Raw genomic sequence first — 23,109 nt, forward strand, 5'->3', positions numbered from 1 at the left:
CAGATATGTTCGAATATGTTTTAAAGAATAATATTCTATTGAACACCATCATCACCACCAATAATATGCTTGACATTAGCATGAATTAATGAATTAATGAGTTTTTACATCGGTATGTATGTATAGACGAAGATGCGTATAATTTGTGCGTGGGTTTAAAAAGGAGCAATTGAAACATAACTAACGCATATTACTCCATCAAGGAACGGAAGGCACGGGTCTTAGCTTTTCCGGTTTATTCTCTTTGATCCTTACGAATCGGACTATACTTATCGGTTATTGTGTCATTAAAACCACCATTCAATTAATCTTATTTAATATTTTAAAACTTATTCATTTATATTTTTTATTTATTATTATAATTACCACAATATAATTAGATTGAATATAAATGTGTATAATCATATATTTTTATTATGTTCATCGTATATATCGGAAATTATATTCAATTATAATTATATTAATTCCACTCGAATATTTAATATCACGAAAAGTCGTCTTAATAATATTTCAATACGTTTCAAAGAATCAATTAATATAACGTGTGTGTGTTATAATCTCTATGAAAAAGAAACAAAAAGATATTTCATTAAAATATTCGCGCTGAAAAATACTCAAACGATGATAAAAAGAAATCATCGATATTTTAGAAATGTTCGTATCAAATTTCGTATCATCGTAATACACGAGTATTATTTTGATGATTCATTCATTACATTTATTTTTTTCTTTTGTATAGATATACTTTTAATAATCGAAAATAAGAAGAAGATGAAGAAGAGAAAAAAAAAGAATTGCGCGATATTTTATTAATCGTAATCAAAAGAAACCGAAAACTTTCCATGCCACGGTTTTTAATTAAAATTCGATAACGGGGGGGTTTTTATATCGCGAGTTTCTTTGCTTAAAAAAAAAAGAAAACAATTGTACAGAAATTTTATTAATTATTTTTTCTTTTTCTTATTCTTTACGTTATTAATTATAGAATTTGTTTTTTTTTATTGGTTTTATTCGATTAAGAATCGTAAATGCACCACCCCACGTCAGGCACGCCACGCATTTGATTTTTGTTGTTGTTCTTTCTGATTTAACGCGTACGGTCAATTATTATATTATATTCTATACTGTTTTTAGGAATCTGTTATCATATTCGAAAGAGATTAGATTCGATAGTTTTAAAAAGCAGGCGCCTGTTTACTTGATGTTACGTGATGCAATACTGGGTCATACGATGTCCGTCGCTTCGAGAATGTGCTGCGCATGCATGCATTCAACCAAGCAACCGATAAAAACGTTCCCGTAAATCGACATTTTATTTATTTTCTTTTTTCCCTTATCTTTATTTTTTTTTCTTGTTTTTTTTTTTTTTTTTTTTTCAAACCGTCACCTTTCTTTCTCTAACTCTAACTCTTTCTCTCTCTCTCTCTCTTTCTCCCTCTCTCTTTTTCTCTCTCTCTCTATCTATCTTTTTCTGCTGGCACGTAGATATAATAAAGTTGGTCGTATATTTGTTTTTTTTAAATAATTATTCCGTGACCATTTGCGAATGCGACGAAATTTTTTTTACACCGCAAGATATTCTCACAAATGTAAACCGAAATAATTTTCCTATCTCATTTTTAGTAAGTCGCTCGTTGGGATTTAACTGCTGGCCTTTGCAGTAAATCCTACCCATCACGTGCATACATTTACATAAACATTGTTAACACTTTCTGCAGAATTAAATCAGAGATAAGTGCAAAATGTCGTTTCCGTTTTTTACGTCCAGCAGCCTTTCAATTGACTTAATACTATCATATTATCTGTAGTTTTCTTATTATTTTTTTTGTTTTTTGTTTATTTTCTTTTTCCATATTTTCCACTTTTATTTTTTTTTTTTTCTTTCATTTACTTTAATACATTCACGCTTTTCTCTTCTTTATCTTCCCCTTTCGTTGACTCTATTTTTTTTTCAATACACATCATTCTTTGTCCCTCATTGCATCCATCCTCTTTCCCTCTCTTGGTTGTACGAATTCTGTTTGTAACTTTTTTCTTTTTTTTTTTTAAATTTCTTTGTTCTTTTACAGAACCATTATTACTGTACAACGACCAACCATGTGTGTATTACGCTGTTTAATTACATGCATAATATATTCAAACATTTGTTGCTGCTGGCCTTTTCCTTATTCTTATTCTTCTTCTTTTTCTTCTTCTTCAACCGTAAACAATGTATCTCTTTTTCTTCATTTCTTCGTACACCTTCATCGCATGCTGTATGTATACTGCCACTTCAATTATGTTTAATATTATATAATTGTGCTAAGTATTCTTTTATGAATAACATTCTCATCTTTATACATTCAGTAGAGCCGATTACTTTAATTGATAATTCAATGTCAAACTACGCTAAGAAATGATTACTATACAGTGAAAGAGAAATGTGTGTTTTTTTTCGTCGTGGGACATGGGGTAGTTCTTGGTTTTTTTTTTTTCTTCTTCTTCTTCTTTTTTCTTCTTCTTCTTTTCTTCTATGTTAATTCCCTGTCGCCTGTGTATATGTGTGAATTTGTCACCTTTGTATATACTTATATATATATTTGTTTTCTTATTCCCTTTTTTCATATTAATATTTTTTTTTATATTTCGACTTCCTTTCGTCAGACCGAAATAATAATAATAATGATAATAATAATAATTTCCATACTTCCAAATAATGTCATTTCGTATCTCTCGACTTGTCGCAGCCATTACTTGTATCGCAATACTTCCGCTAAGATACAACACATCTCTCACATTTTGAATGATTTGTGTAGACGTTATTTTTAAATGCACGAGTTCTAACATTATGGTAGTTTGAATATAACATTACAGAAGTATGCGCAAGTGATAAGGCGATACGGATCATGAACGGAGATTAATATGTGTGTATATGTAACCGTGTGTATGTATGTATGTATGTATGTATGTATGTATGTATATTTGTATATATGATTAAGTAAAATGTCGAAACAAAGTTGCAATATTTTAATAGTTTTAGGGGAGCGTTGTTGGTTTGCAGGCGACAAGTCTTGCATTCTTGCCTCTCTACGTGCTGTTTATTTTGTGTACAAATAGATGGCAACGATGAGACCATAGAGACCCAATACTTCTGCGAAGATGAGAATTAAGATCATACCGACAAAGAGACGAGGCTGTTGTGCAGTGCCTCTTACACCCGCGTCTCCCACAATACCAATGGCAAATCCTGCAGCTAAACCAGAAAAACCTACGGCTAAACCAGCACCCAGGTGGACAAAACCGCTATAGCAAAAGGAAAGAAAAGAAATTTCGTTAATCGTTAATACATGCGTTGAATAATCAGGTTAAAATATCGATTCGTAGTTATACAATCGTTAATAAACCCTTTTTGTTTACTTGCTGTATTAAACTGTTTGGAAAGTTTTAATATAGCTTTGCGTAAAGTATAAACAATGTAAACATTTTATCATATTTATGCTAAATATAAGAATAAGAACTGTTATCTTGAATATAAGCCTAATCTTAAATACATTAATAGTTAGTTTTAAACTAGTAATAAGATAGTAATAAAGTAATAATAAAAAATAAAGATATCTACATCTAATAATGCTAAATATGTAAGTTGTATCTTTAAAAATCACAACCTAATATTAAAATGGTGTTAAAGCGTACAGCATAAATATATATATAAGTTTTATCAACAATAATAAAGAATCTAGTACTTACTTATAGAGACGGTATTTTGGTGGTTCGTCTAGATTACCGGCAATAAGAACTGCAACTACCAGCCCGTAAATGGCAATAATACCAGCCATGACAACAGGAATGATCGATTTCATAATAAGTTCTGGCCTCATAACAGACATCGCTGCGATGCCAGTACCTGATTTAGCTGTACCATAAGCTGCTCCCAGAGCTACAAATTAGTTAAAAAATGTAGTCCTATTTTGTCATCATAACCTCACACATTTATATTCAACATAATCAGAATTTCCTTAATATAAAGAAACCAAAAAAAAACACAATTAAACATTTTCAATAAGATTTTCATAACACCACAATTATATGATTTCATTTAAAAATAATAAATGTTATTAATTAGATCAAAAGAGTAACTGCATAATCGTGACATAGTCGTAGAAGTCGAATTTTTACGATTGTAAATATCGATATATCGATTATCATTATTATATCCTAAAATCGAACAATCGTTTTTAAAAACGAATTACAAAAGTGGCATAGCATGATTGGTAAATGTGTTGATTAAAAAAGAATTATATAAAAATATACAAGAAAGGAATATTAGGTAAAAAGAAATATGTGTATATATATATAAAAAAACAAAAAGAATGCAAGAAGGTTGATCGATGACGAGCATGTTACGCCCAGAGAGACTGGAAACCCGGAGTCACATGAGTCTCACGTTGGCAGTCACATGATAATCATGTAAGTCCCCGTCCCGTGAGTAGGGGGGCGTGGCACGATTGGTCCCCCCCATTTTTTGATATGGAATACATTAAGAAACAAAAAATAAAAAGAATATATTAATTTATCCTTTATAGAAGTAAATTGCATGTGAAATATAAAAGTACTATCCATTTATAAAATGAGATTTGTTCCTCTTCTTTTAAAATAAAAAATAATAATAATAATAATGAATAGATGGAAAAGAAAATCACTAGATAGGAATTTTAATTTAAAAAGTAATAGGCTAGTAATATTAATTAGGGATTAGTCTAGTTATTTAAGAACACTGTGGTCCAATTGTATAAAGAAGAAGAAGAAGACGACGAAGATCATTATTATTCGTATATATATGTATATATCCATCCCGGTGTCTCCCTCATTCGTGCCTCGTGTTCGATATCCTTTTCCTCGTGTGCTGCCGTCGTTGTTCCATTGAAGATAGGACTTCGGCGCACACGAGAAAACGGATCCGTATTGATTTCCTCGATAGGAAGCCGAAAGGTTCTCGTGGCTCACTTCTCAGAAAGCAAAACTCGATTGCCTTCTATTATCCTTCCTTCCTTCCTTCCTTCTTTTTCTCTTTCTTTCTCTCTCTCTCTTTAAACTAGACATTTATTTTTCAAACATTGGCAGAACATTTCAAAAGATATCATAAAGTTTCTCGTGTTACTAAAGAGCATGTTACAATTCAACGATAAGGATGATAATGCGTTGATAAAATATGATACATAACGATGTATATCTACTAAAATCAATTACTAAACAAAAAGGCAACTACAACTGTCGCGACAGGAAAACAAAAAGTAATGCTTCTTCTTCTTATCGAGGTCAACGAAATTACGAAATAAGAATTTAAAGTCTAACTGTAGTAACTGAAGGAAGGAGGAAGAAGGGGGAAGGAGGTAGGGAACGTTCTGTTCTTTTTAATGATACATACGTAAAAGACGGAGAGGAGACAGAGAATGAGAAGGATAGAGATAGACGTATGGTTGGATAGAAGAGGAATCTGTTTTAATGAAGAAGAGAGTTTCTTGGATCATGTTTTCAGAAGATTACGAAATTGACGATCTACATGCGCAGGAAAATGGCGCTTCAAATATCGAATCCGTATCCTTGGCATCTTCAGCTAACCGAGATTAGAACTTCTCTGCCGTTGCTATGCGCATCGAATAAGAGAGAGAGAGAGAAAAAGAGAGAGACAGATAGAGAAAATAAGAGAGATAGATAGAGCTAAAGACACGTCGTATTTTTCCATTTCCTATCGTTAAAAGGACGACGAGCAACGAGTCTTATATGCGTCTTCTTCGTTGTTGCATTCGAAGGGATTGAAAGATACACGAGAGAGACTGAGACAGAAGATGTATATATATATATTGAACGATAGAAAGAGAGGGAGAGAGAGAATCTAAATTACAAGTATCGTTTCGATCGTACGTCGTTCGATTAAGCGTTTTCTCCGTCAGCCCATCCATTCGTTCGTCTGTCCGTCCATCCGTCCGTCATTTTATTTTCTTCACGTCCTTCGTTTTTAATTAATCCGCATTCGATTATCAAAGGAAAAAATGTGACAGGTTTTAGAAAAAAAAAAACCCTATGACATAAGAACCTTGTCATCGATTGGACGAAATATGGGATCGATTTTTCCAAATCTTGCGCGCTTCGGGTAGATAAAATGGCGCGTTAGACGTTTCCCCAGATTCCCCGGGCACATATACAGATACACGTATATTTATATAGGATGATTATACGTGATTGTGTGTTTTATCGTTCATTTATTAAATAATATTTTATCGTGCACGTCATCGTAATGATGAGTCATTTCAGGTTCGAAGGATTTGGTTTTTATTCAGATAGGAATATCGAAATATTTTAGTATCGATTAATGGTTGACAGTAAAATATATCATGGTTATGTATGTATGTATATATCTATGTGTGTGTGTGTGCGTACGTGGGTGAGAAAGAGAGAGAAACTTACCGGAAAATATAATGGCAGAGGCAGCGCCCATTACACCGAAAAAGGGCCCGTAAATGGGTGCGTCCTCTGTAAACGTACTCATCTTGTGTAATGTGTGTGTAGAATAATCTTCTATCTGTAATTAATTGAGTACGTCTCTATGGACTCCTCGCTCAATAAATGATCGCGAGTATTTACACAAGTTGTCGGTTGAATAATCCGCGGACCGTCGAACGAAGAGCGATCTTCACGCACTCACTTCGCTAGACTAGTGCCACTGTCAAATATGGCCTACCGTATAGTGGCGCGGGTCATGTGACGAGTGACGACCGATAGAGGAAGCTGTTCACTTACCGAATAATGTATTCGCGATTCTCATTGGTCATCCAATAAGAGCTACCGTACAATCAACCAATCATCGATCCTGTCTCTTCTCATCGACATGACGTCAAATACTTTACACAAACGCCATCTACTCTAATGATATTTTATTCTATGCACATGCGCACACATTTTGGAAGCGCGTGACGCGCGCGCTTCCGATTCCTGATCTACGCCTATGCAATATTTGGGAATTCTACCTGGAGACGCTTAAAGAGAACTAATTTACTTATACGTATATATTTATGCATACATATATACATATATATAGATATATGTCCATGTATTCTTGCCTTGACACAATTTCATGTTTCTAAATTTTCATTCGCTTTATACTGTCATCAATTGATTTTATTTAAATTATGATAGAATTTTTGCAATATCTTATTCTAATCATTCATGTATTAGAAGATATATATATATATATAATAAATTAATGAATAGCTTATTCATATTATTTTGTTCTTATCTTGTATCAAATTATTATCTACCTTTTCCAATTTAAATAAAGTAATTATCTCGCAATCGTCTTATCAGATCAATGAACGTGTAAACGTTTATCGCAACTGCGTATCGAATCACACATATGGGTGAATGTAGGACATGTTTCTTTCTATGCTTCTTATTTAACATCTGATGTTATTTAATTAACTAATAAGATACAATTATGAGTTGATAATTGTATCATAATTTTATTTTATTTTAATTTGATATTTAAATGTTATTATATTTTATTGTAAAATTAATTTCAATAATAAATATGTGGATAAATGAGAACGATAAGTTTTGTTCATTGTATTGTTTTTTTTATTAATATTATTAATATTATTTATCTATAAAAAATTGTTTAATAAATTGTATAGTTTACACAGAATAGAAATTTATTCTTTAAAATATAATTTCTGTATTCAAGCCGACGCCTTAGTTTCGAACACGTGATTTGTAATTTGTAGCGGAAGTTGTAGAGGTCGCACGTTTCACTGTACTACCAATTTTAACAATAAAGTAAACGTGCTCTGCTATTTTTTGTTATATTTTGAATAACCTAGGAACACAATGAAATTCTCTTATAAGGTTTGATTTTATTTTAAATTTTAATATTTATGTATTATTTAATTATTATTTAATATTTATATTGATAGAAAATTCATTTTATATGTTAATAGTTTTTTCTAACCTCTTTTCAGTTGTTTAGTTTATTATATACATACAGATAAATACTAATAAACGCAAATAAAAATTAATTAATAAATAAATATAATAATGAAAAATAGAAAATATTATATAAATTCATGTTAATTGTGTGTTTGTATTTTATTTTTATAAGAACTTTTTCTAACCTATTTTTATTAGTTGTTGAATTTATTATATGTACTTGGATATCAATATATTGGTATTATTAATAATTAAATAATTTGTTTAAATAATAGAAAAATAGTATTTACATTAATATAAATTGTACTTTATGTTTTAAAGTTCAGTAATTTACTTGGTACGGTGTACCGTAAAGGAAATGTAATATTCTCTTTGGATGGATCGTCTGTTATTAGTCCAGTGGGAAATAGAATCACTATTTTTGATTTAAAAAAGTAAGTATTTAATATATTAATAGTAATAATTATAATATACTCATAATAATAATTACACGCTTATAAAAATGATTTAGGAAACTAATAAATATTAAAATCGTATTATTTCAGCAACAAATCAACGACTCTTCCAATAGAAAGTAATTATAATTATAGCACTTTAGACATTTCTCCAAACGGTCGTTTGTTAATCGCAATTAATGAAGGTAAAGCATTTACAAATAAATTTACTTTTCGTATTATAAACCACTTACATTATAACAACATATGATTACAACAATGAAATTAATAAATTACACACACACACAAGATGAAGTTGTAGTTAATTAAAAAATTATACTTACAGAGGGAGATGCTCATATAATCAGTATGGCCAGTAAAACGGTGATAAATAAATATAGATTTAAATTTCATGTCAAATGCGTTAAATTTTCACCTGACGGGGAACACTTAGCTGTTTGTAAACAGAATAAGGGTAATCACGTATAAAAGAAACATAATATTCTTATCCCTTATTTGTATTATAAAAATTGAATGATTTATGTATTTGTATCTATAATCTTTTTAGTTTTTATTTTTGATGTACCAAGTCTGCAATCAAGAGAATACAATTCATTTATAATGGAACGAGTATTTCATACAGCTGTCGATGAAACTTCGTGTTTAGATTGGTCTTTCGATTCCAACCTATTGGCTGTTGGTTCCAAAGATTGTTGTATTCAATTGTACAGTTTAAACAAATGGGTTAATTTTAAACCAATTATGCTTGGTAGTCATCGTGATAGTATCGTAGGGTGTTTCTTTGAAAAGGATAGTTATGACATAACGACTGTTGACAGGTATAGTATTCATTATATATTTAATAATATTTTTATGGACTATTCATAAAAAAATAAAAAATATATTATTCATAGATATGGACAAGTTTGTTATTGGCAATGCACCATTGATCCCAAGGATTTGGTGCTTTGGAATCCACCGATTAAAAAAAAAAAAAGAAGAAAAATTGATAGCGACATTGAAGATGACGTAGACTTGGATAAAGCTATAGAAAAAACTGAAAAACAATTCGAAACTTCTGAGAATAAATTATTCCAATTCCGTAAGATAAAAATTAAAGAAAATTTTATTGAAATTTTTAGTAATACTTTAACATGTGTAATTTCATTTTCATAAATATAATATTTTAGCATTTGAAACAACAGAAGAAGTAGAAAATGAAGAAGAAATAAGTTCTTTTTCCTCTGAAGATGAACAAGAAACAGAAATAAAAGAAAAAGAAACAGAAAGAGAAGATAATACAAAAAAATTGAAAAAATTTAGAAAATTACGTTATAAAAAAATTGTACGTCATTTCGTATCACCAAAAGTAGAAAAACAAGACTCAAAGGATATAAAATTAACGGCAGCTGCATATCATAAAGATTCTCATATTTTAATAGTAGGATTTAATAATGGTACCTTCTTTTTATATGATATGCCTGACGGGAACGAGATTCATTCTTTAGAGTATGTTCTTTAAATATTATTAACAAAATACTATTATTATACTATTATTTTATTTCTTAACTTAATCATTTTCGTTTTATCAGGATTTCTCAACAAAGTATTTCTACTATTGCGATAAACCCTACTGGAGATTGGATAGCTTTAGGATGTTCAAATGTAGGTCAATTATTGGTTTGGGAATGGCAAAGTGAAACATACGCTATGAAACAGCAAGGACACAGTAACAATATTAATTCTTTAGCTTATAGTCCTGATGGACAATATATTGTTACGGGTGGAGAAGATGGAAAAGTAAAGCTATGGAATACCACGAGCGGATTTTGTTCTGTTACCTTTAAAGAACACACTTCCGCGGTTACAGGAGTTTTTTTCAGTCACAACCGTAAATTCATTGTTTCTTCTTCGCTGGATGGAACTGTCCGAGCGTACGACTTAACCAGATACAGAAATTTTAAAACTTTAACGTCATTGAAACCGATACAATTTTCTTGCGTAACGTTAGACTCGAGCGACGAGTTCGTTGCTGCAGGAGGTCAAGATTTCTTTTTTATTTACTTGTGGAGTATTAAAATGGGATCTTTATTAGAAGTATGTCTAATTTCAATAAATTTTTGTATCACTTAAAAATCTTGATAATTCAAAGATTACTCTATGATAATAATTATTCGTTTAATTTTTAGATATTAGGTGGTCACACTGGACCCGTTGTAAGTTTAGCTTTTAATCCGAATTTGGCGAGCTCTGAACTGGTATCTGTTTCCTGGGACAAAACATTGAAAATATGGAATGCTATAAGAAATGATTCTATGCATGAGACGATACAGTTAAATTCCGAGGGTTTATACGTCACTTACAGACCTGACGGGGAAGAAATTGCAGTTGCTACTTTAGACGGAGACATTTCATTTTTCCATTGTAAAACTGTACGACAAACAGGCAGTATCGAGGGCAGGAATGACTTAGCCGGTGGTAGATTACAAACAGATATGATTACAGCAAAAAAATCTTCACAGGCTAAGTACGCAAAAATATTTTTTTCCTAATATGATTTTAAATCATTACACTAATTGTTAATTTAAAAATTATATTCTATTCTAGAGGATTTACTTCATTGTGTTATTCTGCTGATGGCTCGTGTATATTAGCTGGTGGATGTTCTAAAAACGTTTGTATTTATAATGTTAAAGAAGGCATATTATTAAAAAAATTTGAAGTCACACAAAACAGGTCTTTGGATGCGGTAAACGTATGTATTATTATAATTATTTACCCCTAAGGACTATAAAAACGTGTGAAACTCGTGATATGATTGAAACATATGAAACACGGGTCTTACTCATTTATTCTATTTTTGTTATAACATTCTGTAATGAATAAACTATTTGTTTTAATAGGATTATATAAACAGGCGAAAATTGACTGAATTTGGAAATTTGAATCTGGTTGAAGAACGTGAAGAAAATGAGGGTGGTAACGTGACGTTGCGTTTGCCAGGTGTTAGAAGTGGCGATATGGCTAGCAGAAGTATGAAACCGGAAGTCAGGGTTTATAGTTTACAATTTTGTCCAACAGGTAAAATTAATATTAAATATTATAAATATTATATATATATATATGCTTAAATTGATTTTGTTATTAAAATAAATGTACTAATTAGGACAAGCATGGGGAGCAGCAACGACCGAAGGTTTGCTGATATATTCGTTAAATGCCGGATATATGTTTGACCCGTTTCAACTAGAGATTGAAATCACTCCTCATACTACCAAAAAAGTTATTTCTAAACAGAAATACGGAAAAGGTTTGTATCTTATTAAACATTTAATTATATTTATGTGTGTTAATAATAATTAACTCTAAATATAATGTGTTTTCATTTTTCAGCATTGATGATGGCTTTGAAACTGAATGAAAAATCTTTAATAAGACAAAGTTTAGAAGCTGTACCATTCAAAAATAGTAAGACTATTTAAATATTCCTATTAAATAAGAAAATGAATTTATTATAATCAATATTTGTTATATTTAATATTTTAGTTGAACTGGTTATAAGTTTCTTGGCGGATATTTATGTAGAGAAGGTTTTGAAATTCATAACAACCGAATTAGAATCAACGAGACATATACATTTTTATCTTTTATGGATAGAAGTGATATTAACTAATCATGGACATAAAATGAACACGATCTTTCAAATGCCGTTACTGTTAATGTTGCAAAGAAATATGCAAAAAATGTACGACGATTTGAGTCATATGTAAGTTGAATTGAATTTTCATAGAACAATATTACATTTCATTGAAAAAACAAAAATATCATTTTAAACATAATTTCTTATAACAGATGTGATTATAATCAATACACGATAAGTTACATACAAAACATGGGAAGAATAAAGGCTGCTAAATCTAAATTAAAAGATAAAGATCCGTGTAGTGATGAATCCGATGATTCATTATAAATCATCATCTGTAATGATTTATCTTAATACAAGTAAAATAATTTTAACTTTGTATATATAAAAAAAATGCATGTAAATGCATTATATAAAAAAAATGCATGTAAATGCATTATATATATAAGAAATACATAAAAATATTTTTTTTATGCGAAATCATTTCAATTTTTCCTAATGTTTATTTTATTTAAGAAAATTTAGCGTTACGTACACAACGTGTGTGTGTGTATGTTGTATATCATTTGATTATTACAATATATAATAATAATAATAATTAAAATTTATAAAGAAATTTCTATACGGATCCACTAAGTGTGCCAAAACAAAGTCAATTAATACTGAAAATAGTTGATTGACGTGGCATTTAGAAAAATAAACTTACAACATCATGCTGCTTTTTTAAGCAAAAGTATTGGCCAATATAAAATTACGAATAATAGAAAAAGAATAGGAAATCCTACTCTACTGTAACGATCTATTTTATGCGATCTAGTTCTGGAAGGAAATAACGGAGATGTTTCGAGATCGAGCCACGTTTGTAAAAGATTTTTGCTTCCTATTCGTTTGGCTTTGTATTTTGGTGCATACATGGTATCGTAATCCCAGAATCCAAAATTTTGCCCTTTGTCTGTTGAAATTGACCGCTGAATATGAAATAAACAACTTGATAAAATAATTAAAACATTTAAGTATACACGTACCACGTAAGTTAATACGTGATATTTTTTATATCATGAAAGATAAATGGAAAAAAAATAAATACAAACTGTTTGAAAACTTCGTGGCACGATTGATGATTGTAAATCACTTCCGAATTGATAACGCAAATCGAGTACTTTGACTACCACGAATTCTCCTAAAGCAGCAAATACAAACATCATGCAACCCGCCATCCAAAGATCCAATGCCTACAAATGAATAATATTGTTAATTTATTCTACAAAAATAATTCAATCAAAAATTTGAATATATAATTAACAAATTATTATCATCATCATCATCATCATCATCATCATCATGATCTTACTTTAACATAAGCAACCGGAGGAATATCACTTTTCAATCCAGTAAACATTGTCACTAAAGTAAGCATACTTGTAACTAAAAGAGCAACACGTCCAGGAATAGCATCCAAACCCAACCAAAAGCTGAACCAAGATAACATCACGACTAACGTTGATGGGGCAAACGTTTGAATCAAATGATGTCCGATTTCTCTCTCAAATCGAAACAAAACGACCAACCTTGAGAAATTACCTAAACGATATTGAATTTTCATTTTATATACCGTATATTACTTTTTTCTATTAGAATTTAATTGAATTCTATCCAATAGAAGATCAAATTATTTTTAATAAACATCATCTCATACCATTCTTTTCCAACATATAATGAGTAGTCTCTTCAAAGACAACAGGTTTTCCTATATTGTATTGTAATAATTTTAATTCAGGATTAACTGTTACACCACTGTCGTCCCATCTCAAACGTAACTTTTGACTGTTGTAAGAAACTGGGAAAAGAAAATCTGATTTTAAAAATAAATGATAAAACGATTAAAATGAATGTCCGAAAGAAGAAAGTTATTGTTCGCGTTACTGCTTACACAAATTACAAATTTGTTATGCGTTACGTGACAAATGACTATTATTCTTTTCAGACATATTATTTGTTAAACTTACAACTTTCAATGTAGATAGGACAAACTTGTATGTCCATCGGATAAAGTTGGAATTCCATTTGACACGCTATTATCGCGTGCATACGTGCTGAATATCTTACTGTTTTGTTTCTGTAAAGTGTGACCGATGAAAATTTGCGGTTCAAAGTAGCGATTTCTACAAAACAACATTAACAATAAACGGGATTACACAATTTGTCACGATTATATTCTTGTGTAATGAATATAAAGGAATTAATCACTCTTACGAAAATATTTTAATTGATTTTTAATCGATGACGATATAGAAACAACAGGTTTATGTATATGTGTACTATTTCTATACGCGAAAACTGCTAATTTCATCGAAAAATGAGTGTGATCAAAATAAAATCATTCTGTAAAGAAAATAATTGAAATATAATTACCAGATACTTTGGAATTTAGGAAATATGGATCGGGTTGCCAAAGATTGTCAAAAAATTCCGGTGGAAATGTAACGTAATCGTCACCATCTTCGAATATGTCATCCGGCATGTAAAGTCTTGACTCGGTCCAACTTTGACGAACGAACATGTCTACTCTTTTAATTAAAAAAAAAAAAAAAAAAAAATAAAACAAATGAATAATTATGTAATAATATGATCGAGATAATTTATTAGGTTGAATTAAAAGTTCGTGAGTTTTTTTTAAATGAATATTTCCAAAGTAAAAAAACAAAGTTTCGATACAATGAACGTACGATAAATTTTGAGTTCATCCTAATATACGAAAATTTACCTAAAATCCATGTCCTCGACGTTGATCGAATTAATGTCCACGACAAAAATACTAAAATTCACTGTCACCGGTACACCCTTTTTTGATGGTGGTCGAATTTCTGAAAGAAAATAATCAAACACGATTATTGTTGTTTCAGTTTTAATGATACCACATTTATTCTTGTATCGGGGTACCAGAAAGTCATTTCGTATTTGTAATCCTATAATTATGAATTTATAATGAAAATATTTCCTAAAGTTTTTGATTAAATTATTTTTCTAATAAAAAATGTAATGAGACTTTATGGTACCCCTGATATATATTGTTAACGAACCTTTAACGTAATGATCTGGTAATACGACTCTTGGTTTCATAACATTTTTCGTCTGATTCTTGATATTTCCTTCGAAAATGCTAAAATTATATTGAGTAAAATATCTTTTTTAATTATTTAGAAAAAAAAAAAAAAAAATAAAACAAAAAGAAATAGACAATATTTTTAGAAAAGAAATATTAGTCCTAATATTATAATAAATAAAATAGGAGATAAAGTATAACCTGGTAGAAAAAACTTCTTGCAAAAGATTGAAACAATAGTGAAGTAAAATGATTACAATCGTAGTACACTTCATCTTTAGAAACATCAGAGAACTGTCAATGTCTTTCGATCGACATTTCTAACTAACTCGAAAGGCGTGCCAATTAATTCATTAAACGGTCACTTATATGCAATCTATTTCAATTGCAGGTATCGTAGTTACATTTCGACATGACAATTATTATTTTGTCATATTATGTAAGAGATAAAATATTCTTATTTTCACTTGGCAGAAACAAAACAAAACAAAACGTACCTGTGATTAGGTATGCTAAAAAATAATTCCGAAATGGTGTGAACGCTTATAGAAAACCTGTTGTATAATATTTTTATTTCGAAATTATATTCCTTTGATGAAAATAGAAATTATTGAAAAAAAAAAAAGTAAAAAAGAAATATATATATATTTTTTTCAATTATCAAATAATCGAACATAAAATAAAATATTTATTTGGATACATATATTGTAATTACGGATTAAAATATCAGTCAACGTTTGTTTTTTTTAATTACTGTAATTGATAAGAATTTTTCAAGTATTTAGTAGAAAATTTGTATAATCGAATTAATGTATATTAAAAGTGTATTTAAAAAAAAAAAAAGATAAGTAACAATTTGAACTTTGGTGTAGTTTAAAGACCCATTATAATACAGTTTCCTCTTCATTGATATCATTCAGAAGATGAAACAACGGTACATGCTTATACCAAACTAAACTTATGTTAGATGTCACGTGTGTCTCGAAAAGTCGACCTCAATCGGTGACCTCGATGAGTCCTATAGATTTTTTTATCTTTTAACTCACACTTTTTTTATCATGAATTTTTACAAAATCCAAACGGTGAATGACATGCTATAATAATGATTGTCATAAAAATATTACGAATAATATGACAGCTTGTGTGTGTGGTTGTTGTTGTTCATGTTCGTTTCAATACTTGAATACCATGAACCATGCTTCATATTTGATTTTTTTTTATATTTTAATATTAATTAATAAATGATAAATTTCATATTTTTTCATAATTGGATTAATCAGAATCTAATTGATCATACTTCAAATATAATTCCATTTATTGTAATATTTTTCTGTACGAAATTTTTCAAACAATACAATTGCATTGTAACAAATAATTTGTATCATTAACCAAAAAAAAAAAGGAAACAGAAAATGGGACGAATAATTTGATTACACTTTCAATTTTATGTGTTCATTAGTAACAAAATACTTTTTCTTTAAAGTATTATCCAACAGGTGTTTCGATAATCAAAAAATTTCTAATTGTAAAATCAAAATTCTGTTAGAAAATTAGGTCAGCAAATAAAGAAAATGTATATCTTGGTGAAACCTCGAAAGGATCTAAAAAGGATATCATCATAATCATCATCTTTCTCACGATCCATCGGGGTCGTCTTGAATTCTCGGTTTTTTGCCTGAAGCCATATTATACAAAGTTTTCAAAGATTAACACATACACGTGCACACAAAACTTACAATTGCAATAATATAATTTATATTAATAAATAAATAAATAGATAAATCAATCAATCATTCAATAATAATAATAATAATAATATCATCATCATTATAACAAATATAAAAATATTTTACTTTTCTTGATTGATTTCAATCCAAAAATAAGAAATTAATAAAACTAACGGTACAACGATTTATTTCCCCAAGTATTATATATTCGAAAATATTTTATCTTCACTTCGTAAACCGTTAAATTATTCTCTTACGTTTGATTAATTAATTATTTTTTTATTGCCCGTCAAATTATTCTTTTTATCCTAGAGGAGAAAATAAAAGAACCTTTGACGTTGATTTGTAATAGTTGGGGATACAAAAAAAAATGTCTAATCAACGTTACTACTTTTTTACCGATATTGTTTATTTAAAATCCTTTCCTTTTTTTTTTTCTTTGAAACATTTGTTAGATATTTAAAGCGTAGGAGGAACAGAAGAAGAAGTAAATAGTGTTTAACTCGTTGAAGAAATTGTCAGGAATGTTACGGAACTTGGTGTAGAAAGTTCACTCGCCCGATGATTTTCTTCTCGTATGTATTTGTCCCATTTATGTGTGCACACTCTTCTCTATCCTTCTCCTTCTACCCCACCCCCTCCCCCGCTCCCACCCTATTCACCATTCAGAAATAAAAAAAAGGAAGAAAGAGAGAGCAAAATCTATTCAGCAATAAAGTTAAGAATGCAGAACGTCGATTTAGAAATTCATTAATTTTTACGGACACGTTTATTATTTTTATCATTCGACAAAATATAATCATGAAATTTTTGTTTTCACCGTTAAAAGTTTTACCATTCGAATTTGATTAATTATTTATCGTTATATTAATCATACTATCGCAATTTTTTTCATACAAAATTTATATACGTTACGTTAGAATAATTATTTTTTTGTTTTTTTTAAGATTGTTATTATAGGATATAATATAAATGATCGGATCGAAAATATTATATTTAAGCTGTGGTTAAATATTTAAAAAAAAGAAAAAAAAAACAATTTTATATTTAAATATTAAAATTTTATAATTTATTTTAATTTATTTTATATATATATATAAAAGGGTTGTAAGAAAAAAAAGAAGGAACAAGTTTTAACGTAGAAATAATTTGTTCTTGTCTCAATTTGTTGTAATATTCAATTCAAAATATTGAGAGAAAGTACGCATGCGTATTTATTTATTAAAATACGCATAAATATTTGTCGATATAAGTTTGTAAAAAATCAAATCAACACGACAATAATAATAATAATAATAATCTAACGTTTGAATTTTAATTTGTCGTAAAATATTTCTTTACTCTTTATCGAGATAAATTTTTGTTCCCTATAAACATTACGAACTATAACAATTATGATGTTTTATTTGACTTTCGTTATATAAGGGAAAGTACGTATTAAACAATAACTTTCACGATAATTTACGAATACAAAAAAATTATTGTTCTCTTTTTTTTGTTTTGGAGAATAAGGAAAACACATTGGAAACAATTTTACGAGATGAAAGAAGAAAAAATCAATAAAAAAAGAACAAACAATAAGAAATAGAAAAATGTCGGAATGTAAAAAAGAAATGATGCACAATCGAAGTAAATCATAATAATAATCCAAATTATTTTTCCTTATAACTTTATTGGTTCATCATTATATTATCAATAAATAAAATTAAATCTCTGTCAAAAAAAAAAATCATTTGAATATTCATCGTGTCAAATACAACGGAATGTCGTAGTTTAATAAACGATTAGGCGTGCAATTTTGTTTGTTTTCTAGTAAATTTTCATTCTCGTCATGCCTGATGTTCAACGAGCCGTGAATTCTCGAGTATACCTTCCTCTCAGGTGCATTTCCGTGTTCATTCATGAAAATAAAAAAAAAATAAAAAAAAAAGATCAACGAACTCTGCCATATGTTTTTCTTTTTTTTTTTTTTTGTATCCCTCTCTCTCTCTTTCTCTTTGTAGATTAAAATCTATTAAATAATATTATACAAATCGTATATCAAAATTTGTTTTATCGTTAAAGAGAGAAACAAAATATATAACAAGTGTATTATATTTTAATTATCGATATTCGAATAGATTCGCAATTAAAAATTTCAATAAAACAATTAACCATCGTTCACATTGTTATTTCAATTTTTTCATTTTAATTTATTCAAAATTCTATTTTATTATCAAACACAATACAGATTTCTAAATTTTCATAATATCGATGAGAATTAAATAAAAATTTGATTTTCGATTAATCATATACTAACCAATAAAATATATATAATAAATATATTAACCAATAAAATTTCGATTAAATTATATTATTTTATAAAAAAAAAAAACAAACCCCATCAAGTATGGAATATATTATATATCTTTTATTCTATCTCTTCACACAAGACGATAATAAATAAAAATAATGAAATAATAATTAATACCAAATAAACAATATAATAAATAATTTCTATTGTTGTTTCATGTGTTCAGGTTTAATAGAAAATCTGTTATGTTAACAGGTTAACAGGGTAATGTTACAGGATCGAATTGGACGATAGAACACCCACAAGAGACACCCCCCTTTTAGGGTGTCGTATTGATTTCTATGATGGCGGCCAACCCCGGCGCTTACCACCCTAACAGTTTGCCGAGAAAACTGAAGCAACGTTGGGGGCTGCTCATGTCACTCGTGCTTATTTCCAATGGAAAACTTATGGAATAATTAATACTTATCATTAATTATTAATCATTTTTAATACGAACAATTTAATCCTCATTCAAATATATAAATAAATATATATACGTATCATTGAAATAATTAAGTTTTGAATAAACAAATTTTGGATACTTTAACTTAATCGATAAGAAATGTGAATAGTGAGAGTATAGTTTAACAACGGGGGAGGGGGGGTGGCGGCGGGGGGAGGGACTGGATGAAATTGGTGGAGGACCCGGTTTAGTTTAAACGGTCATTAACACGAATGAAAAAAAAAAATGGATAAAAATAAAAACGAAAGGAAGAATCTAAGTGACAAGTCGTTCGTAACGTAGTTCAATGAACTTTGCGTTTTAGAAAACAGGTGTTTTTAAACTTCTTTGATCCATATATATATATATATATATAATACGCGAGTGTGTGTGATTGTGTATTTGTGTGTGGACGTGTGCTAAGCACGTTGAACCGGTATTAGTGATATATTAAAATAAAAAAGAATAGAAAGAAACGTGTATTGGGGTAAAAGTAAAGTTGTGTGAGCGAATTCGATTTGATTAACCAAAAAAAAAAAAAAAAGAGATAGTAATCGTGTTAATGGCAAATTTTATTGTTATAATTATACGTTATATATCGATATTATTATTCTAAAAAAAATTAATGTGAATTCACGGTGGGGATCTTGATACGAGTTTCATTAATTTAAGTAAGTATCGTTTACTATATTTTTATATATTATATTTTTATTTATTTATTTATTTATTTATACTCAGTCCCTTTTGGGTTTGGAGGGCTTCCGATACAATTTTCCTTTTTACAAAAATTTAACAAACAACTATTATATATTCTATCTCAATACATTTAAATTTGAAAAACAAAACTCTGAAACTAAAACTAATTTTTTTTTTTGAACTAACTAACAACATAACAATTCACTTCTATATTTTTTGTGTGTTTTCTTTCGCAATTCTTTTTTGTACATTCTTTTTCTTTTTTGTTTTTTTTTTTTTTTTTTTATTCTAAAGTAGCAATTAAGTTCTCTCGAATTTCGAATGATTAGAGAAAGGTGCTTGAAAATGAATAGAAACAAAAATTAATAAGTGTCACACGCACACACACATTTGACATTTGTTTCGAACGAAATTGGTGAAATTGGTGGGGAATACATTTTCATACGTTAATTTCTTTTTCTTTTGATTTTTGGTCCTTTTTTTTTGGTTTGTTTTTTTTTTTAAGCATTTCTCCTAAGATTATATTTCTTACTCTCTCTCTCTCTCTCTTTCTCTCTTTGTATTTATCTTCTTTCTTTTTTTCTCCCACTATAACTTTCACCCGGATATATATACTGTTTTATACACATATATACACACGCACACACTCATAGAAATACACAGAGATATGCTTTCTCGTGAGCATAACTACTTTGAATCTACGCTTCGGATCGATAATGAAACGAATCAGACGTCAAAATAAATTCGCATAATCGTAATTCTTGTTTCCTTTTTTATTATTTTATTTTATGTTTTTTCTTTTTCTTTTTCTTTTTTTTTCTCTCGATTTATTCAAATTACACACAAATTTGCGTTGTCATCGTATTCACGATTAAATTATATTTTTATATTCATTTGTGCAAATGTCATAGAAAATTTTGAAATATTTTATTTATATATATTTAAAATTATTATTATAATTTAATATTATATAATATAATTTAATATTAATTATTATATAATTTAATATATATATATTTAAAATTACTGAATTAAATATTTGAACTTTTAATTATACGTATAGAAATATTTGTTTGTCCTTTTTTTTCCCCAAATAACATAAGATTTAATATTTAATATTTAATTAGCATGAGATTAATTTGAAATAAATGTTTATAATGAAAACATTACAATTGAAATTGATATATTTAATTTGTTAATATATATAGAAATGCAATTAATTGTAAGATAAAAAACATGTCATTATATCGATATGAGAAATTTCACTTTCGCATAAGTTATTTATACTATCTAGTATAAACTTAAATTATCTTTATACGGAGACACAAACGCACACACCGGATATATGTATTAGCAAAGTGGTTTTAATCCAATGAAGAGAAATCTTCTCTTAGCAATCTTATATATACACTAAAGATACTCATACGAGTTCAAAGACAAACGATAATAAAGATGAAGGATTATAAAATAACGTCATTTACCACTTTAGCACATGACTAATAAGCAATTGTAAAATAATCATACGTCATTATAATAAAAAAAAAAAAAACAAAAAACTATACACATAACTTTATTTCTCAAACAATCGTTTGATAATGTAATTAAAAGAAAACACACAAAGAGTTTATTCTTTCTGATTCGATTATAATATTTTTAATGTGTGATGTTTATGTGTGTGCGTGTTTAGATACTATATTTTTAGAATTATTAATATTAAAAAAAATAATATAATTAGTTTTGATCAATATATGTGAATGCAATCCTATAATTAAAATCCTATGGTAAAAATATCAAACTTATTACTACGATAATTAAATATTAAATTAAATAATATTAAAAAAATCCAATATAAAATTAATTTAAAATTACTGAAATAAATTTACGCGTAAAGATAACATTAACAATTTGAAAAAAAATGTATATATATAAACCACGGAAAATTAAAAACCAAATTAAAAATCACATATCATTCATAACACATAAATCTCAATATATCTATAATAAAAATACAAATAAATCAATATGTTTATATATAACTATACATAATATTAATTATATTAATTATTCCTTTAAATTGTATCAAGGTTGTGTGTTGAACAGTAAAGACAAAATAAAAAGAAACACGTGTTCATAAAATTGAAAGGAAAAAGTGAAAAAAAAAAAGAAAAACAATTACAACCTCAGCAAATATTTCTTCTTGTTAGATAAAATAAAAAATGCACACGTAAACGATCATAATAATAATAATAATAATGAAACTTAAAGAAAGAAATAAAATTAATTGAAAAGAAATTTGCTGTCAATTTGACAAAGGTGTCAGTGTCAGTGACTGCATATTTGCACTTGGTGCACGGATTTTATTGTAAACGATTATATTCTCCTAGACATTGACATCGAAAGTTAATAGTATAGTTTGATTAAATAGATAGAAACACCATTAACTATAATTGCACAACCATAATCATCGTATGAAAACGTTGAGAAAAGTGACGTCAACCATAGGATCAACTTTTATACGTGAGTTTTTTGAAGCGTCATCGAAAAGGTCAACGATTATTATCTTCCAACATAAAAAAAAAGAAAAGAAAAATATTCACAAGAGAAACAAGAGTAATCGAAATAAAAAATAAAGAAAGAAAGGGGAAAAAAAGAAACATCTTATTATTATTAAAAATTTCTTTATTCGCGACCACGTACGATAACGAAATTATTTATTTTCTCTCTCTCGAATAAATTTAATATTAATTTATAAAAAATTTTTTAAAATTTT

At 28.3% G+C, this 23,109-nt stretch overlaps 4 protein-coding genes across 4 annotated transcripts in view; 2 read left to right on the plus strand and 2 right to left on the minus strand.

Annotated features, from left to right (window-relative positions):
- Nucleotides 1–3,002: 3,002 nt before the first annotated feature.
- Nucleotides 3,003–6,754, minus strand: LOC106784454 (V-type proton ATPase 16 kDa proteolipid subunit). Its single transcript, XM_014744000.1, has 3 exons — nt 6,445–6,754; nt 3,727–3,916; nt 3,003–3,282 (listed from the first exon to the last, which is right to left on the minus strand). The coding sequence occupies exons 1-3, from the start codon at nt 6,524–6,526 to the stop codon at nt 3,078–3,080; spliced, it is 477 nt and encodes a 158-aa protein (XP_014599486.1). The 5' UTR covers nt 6,527–6,754; the 3' UTR covers nt 3,003–3,077.
- A 1,003-nt stretch (nt 6,755–7,757) lies between these two features.
- Nucleotides 7,758–12,501, plus strand: LOC106784464 (periodic tryptophan protein 2 homolog). The gene is made up of 15 exons (XM_014744021.1): nt 7,758–7,878; nt 8,281–8,393; nt 8,505–8,599; nt 8,740–8,868; nt 8,962–9,232; nt 9,308–9,495; nt 9,584–9,902; nt 9,986–10,490; nt 10,583–10,920; nt 11,001–11,148; nt 11,297–11,474; nt 11,560–11,703; nt 11,787–11,861; nt 11,940–12,159; nt 12,246–12,501. Exons 1-15 carry the CDS (start codon nt 7,861–7,863, stop codon nt 12,361–12,363), a joined length of 2,859 nt encoding a protein of 952 aa, XP_014599507.1. The 5' UTR covers nt 7,758–7,860; the 3' UTR covers nt 12,364–12,501.
- Nucleotides 12,502–12,596: 95 nt separating this feature from the next.
- LOC106784470 (glycine receptor subunit alphaZ1) lies at nt 12,597–15,720 on the minus strand. Its single transcript, XM_014744030.1, has 9 exons — nt 15,341–15,720; nt 15,117–15,196; nt 14,801–14,900; nt 14,449–14,603; nt 14,043–14,198; nt 13,733–13,873; nt 13,388–13,617; nt 13,128–13,268; nt 12,597–13,004 (listed from the first exon to the last, which is right to left on the minus strand). Exons 1-9 carry the CDS (start codon nt 15,424–15,426, stop codon nt 12,747–12,749), a joined length of 1,347 nt encoding a protein of 448 aa, XP_014599516.1. The 5' UTR covers nt 15,427–15,720; the 3' UTR covers nt 12,597–12,746.
- Nucleotides 15,721–20,199: 4,479 nt separating this feature from the next.
- Nucleotides 20,200–23,109, plus strand: part of LOC106784445 (elongation of very long chain fatty acids protein 4-like) — a gene marked incomplete at its 3' end in the record, with an annotated part of 18,761 nt that continues 15,851 nt past the window's right edge. Inside the window, 1 exon segment of the mRNA XM_014743984.1 lies at nt 20,200–20,314.

This window comes from Polistes canadensis, unplaced genomic scaffold (assembly GCF_001313835.1).
Source record: "Polistes canadensis isolate GaletaPanama2010 unplaced genomic scaffold, ASM131383v1 scaffold_35, whole genome shotgun sequence".
In the NCBI taxonomy this organism is placed as follows: domain Eukaryota; kingdom Metazoa; phylum Arthropoda; class Insecta; order Hymenoptera; family Vespidae; genus Polistes; species Polistes canadensis.

What these genes read in the sequence shown, in the direction of transcription:
- LOC106784454 (XM_014744000.1), bottom strand. Translation starts at nt 6,526, where the DNA reads ATGAGTACGTTTACAGAGGACGCACCCATTTACGGGCCCTTTTTCGGT. An exon ending in CTCTGCCATTATATTTTCCG is followed by an intron (nt 3,917 to 6,444) that starts GTAAGTTTCTCT and finishes ACTAATTTGTAG; the next exon opens with CTCTGGGAGCAGCTTATGGT. An exon ending in CCAAAATACCGTCTCTATAA is followed by an intron (nt 3,283 to 3,726) that starts GTAAGTACTAGA and finishes CTTTTGCTATAG; the next exon opens with CGGTTTTGTCCACCTGGGTG.
- LOC106784464 (XM_014744021.1), top strand. An exon ending in GAATAAATTATTCCAATTCC is followed by an intron (nt 9,496 to 9,583) that starts GTAAGATAAAAA and finishes ATAATATTTTAG; the next exon opens with CATTTGAAACAACAGAAGAA. An exon ending in AAAAAATCTTCACAGGCTAA is followed by an intron (nt 10,921 to 11,000) that starts GTACGCAAAAAT and finishes ATTCTATTCTAG; the next exon opens with AGGATTTACTTCATTGTGTT.
- LOC106784470 (XM_014744030.1), bottom strand. Translation starts at nt 15,426, where the DNA reads ATGTTTCTAAAGATGAAGTGTACTACGATTGTAATCATTTTACTTCAC. An exon ending in ACCAGATCATTACGTTAAAG is followed by an intron (nt 14,901 to 15,116) that starts GTTCGTTAACAA and finishes ATTTTCTTTCAG; the next exon opens with AAATTCGACCACCATCAAAA. An exon ending in GTCGAGGACATGGATTTTAG is followed by an intron (nt 14,604 to 14,800) that starts GTAAATTTTCGT and finishes TTTAATTAAAAG; the next exon opens with AGTAGACATGTTCGTTCGTC.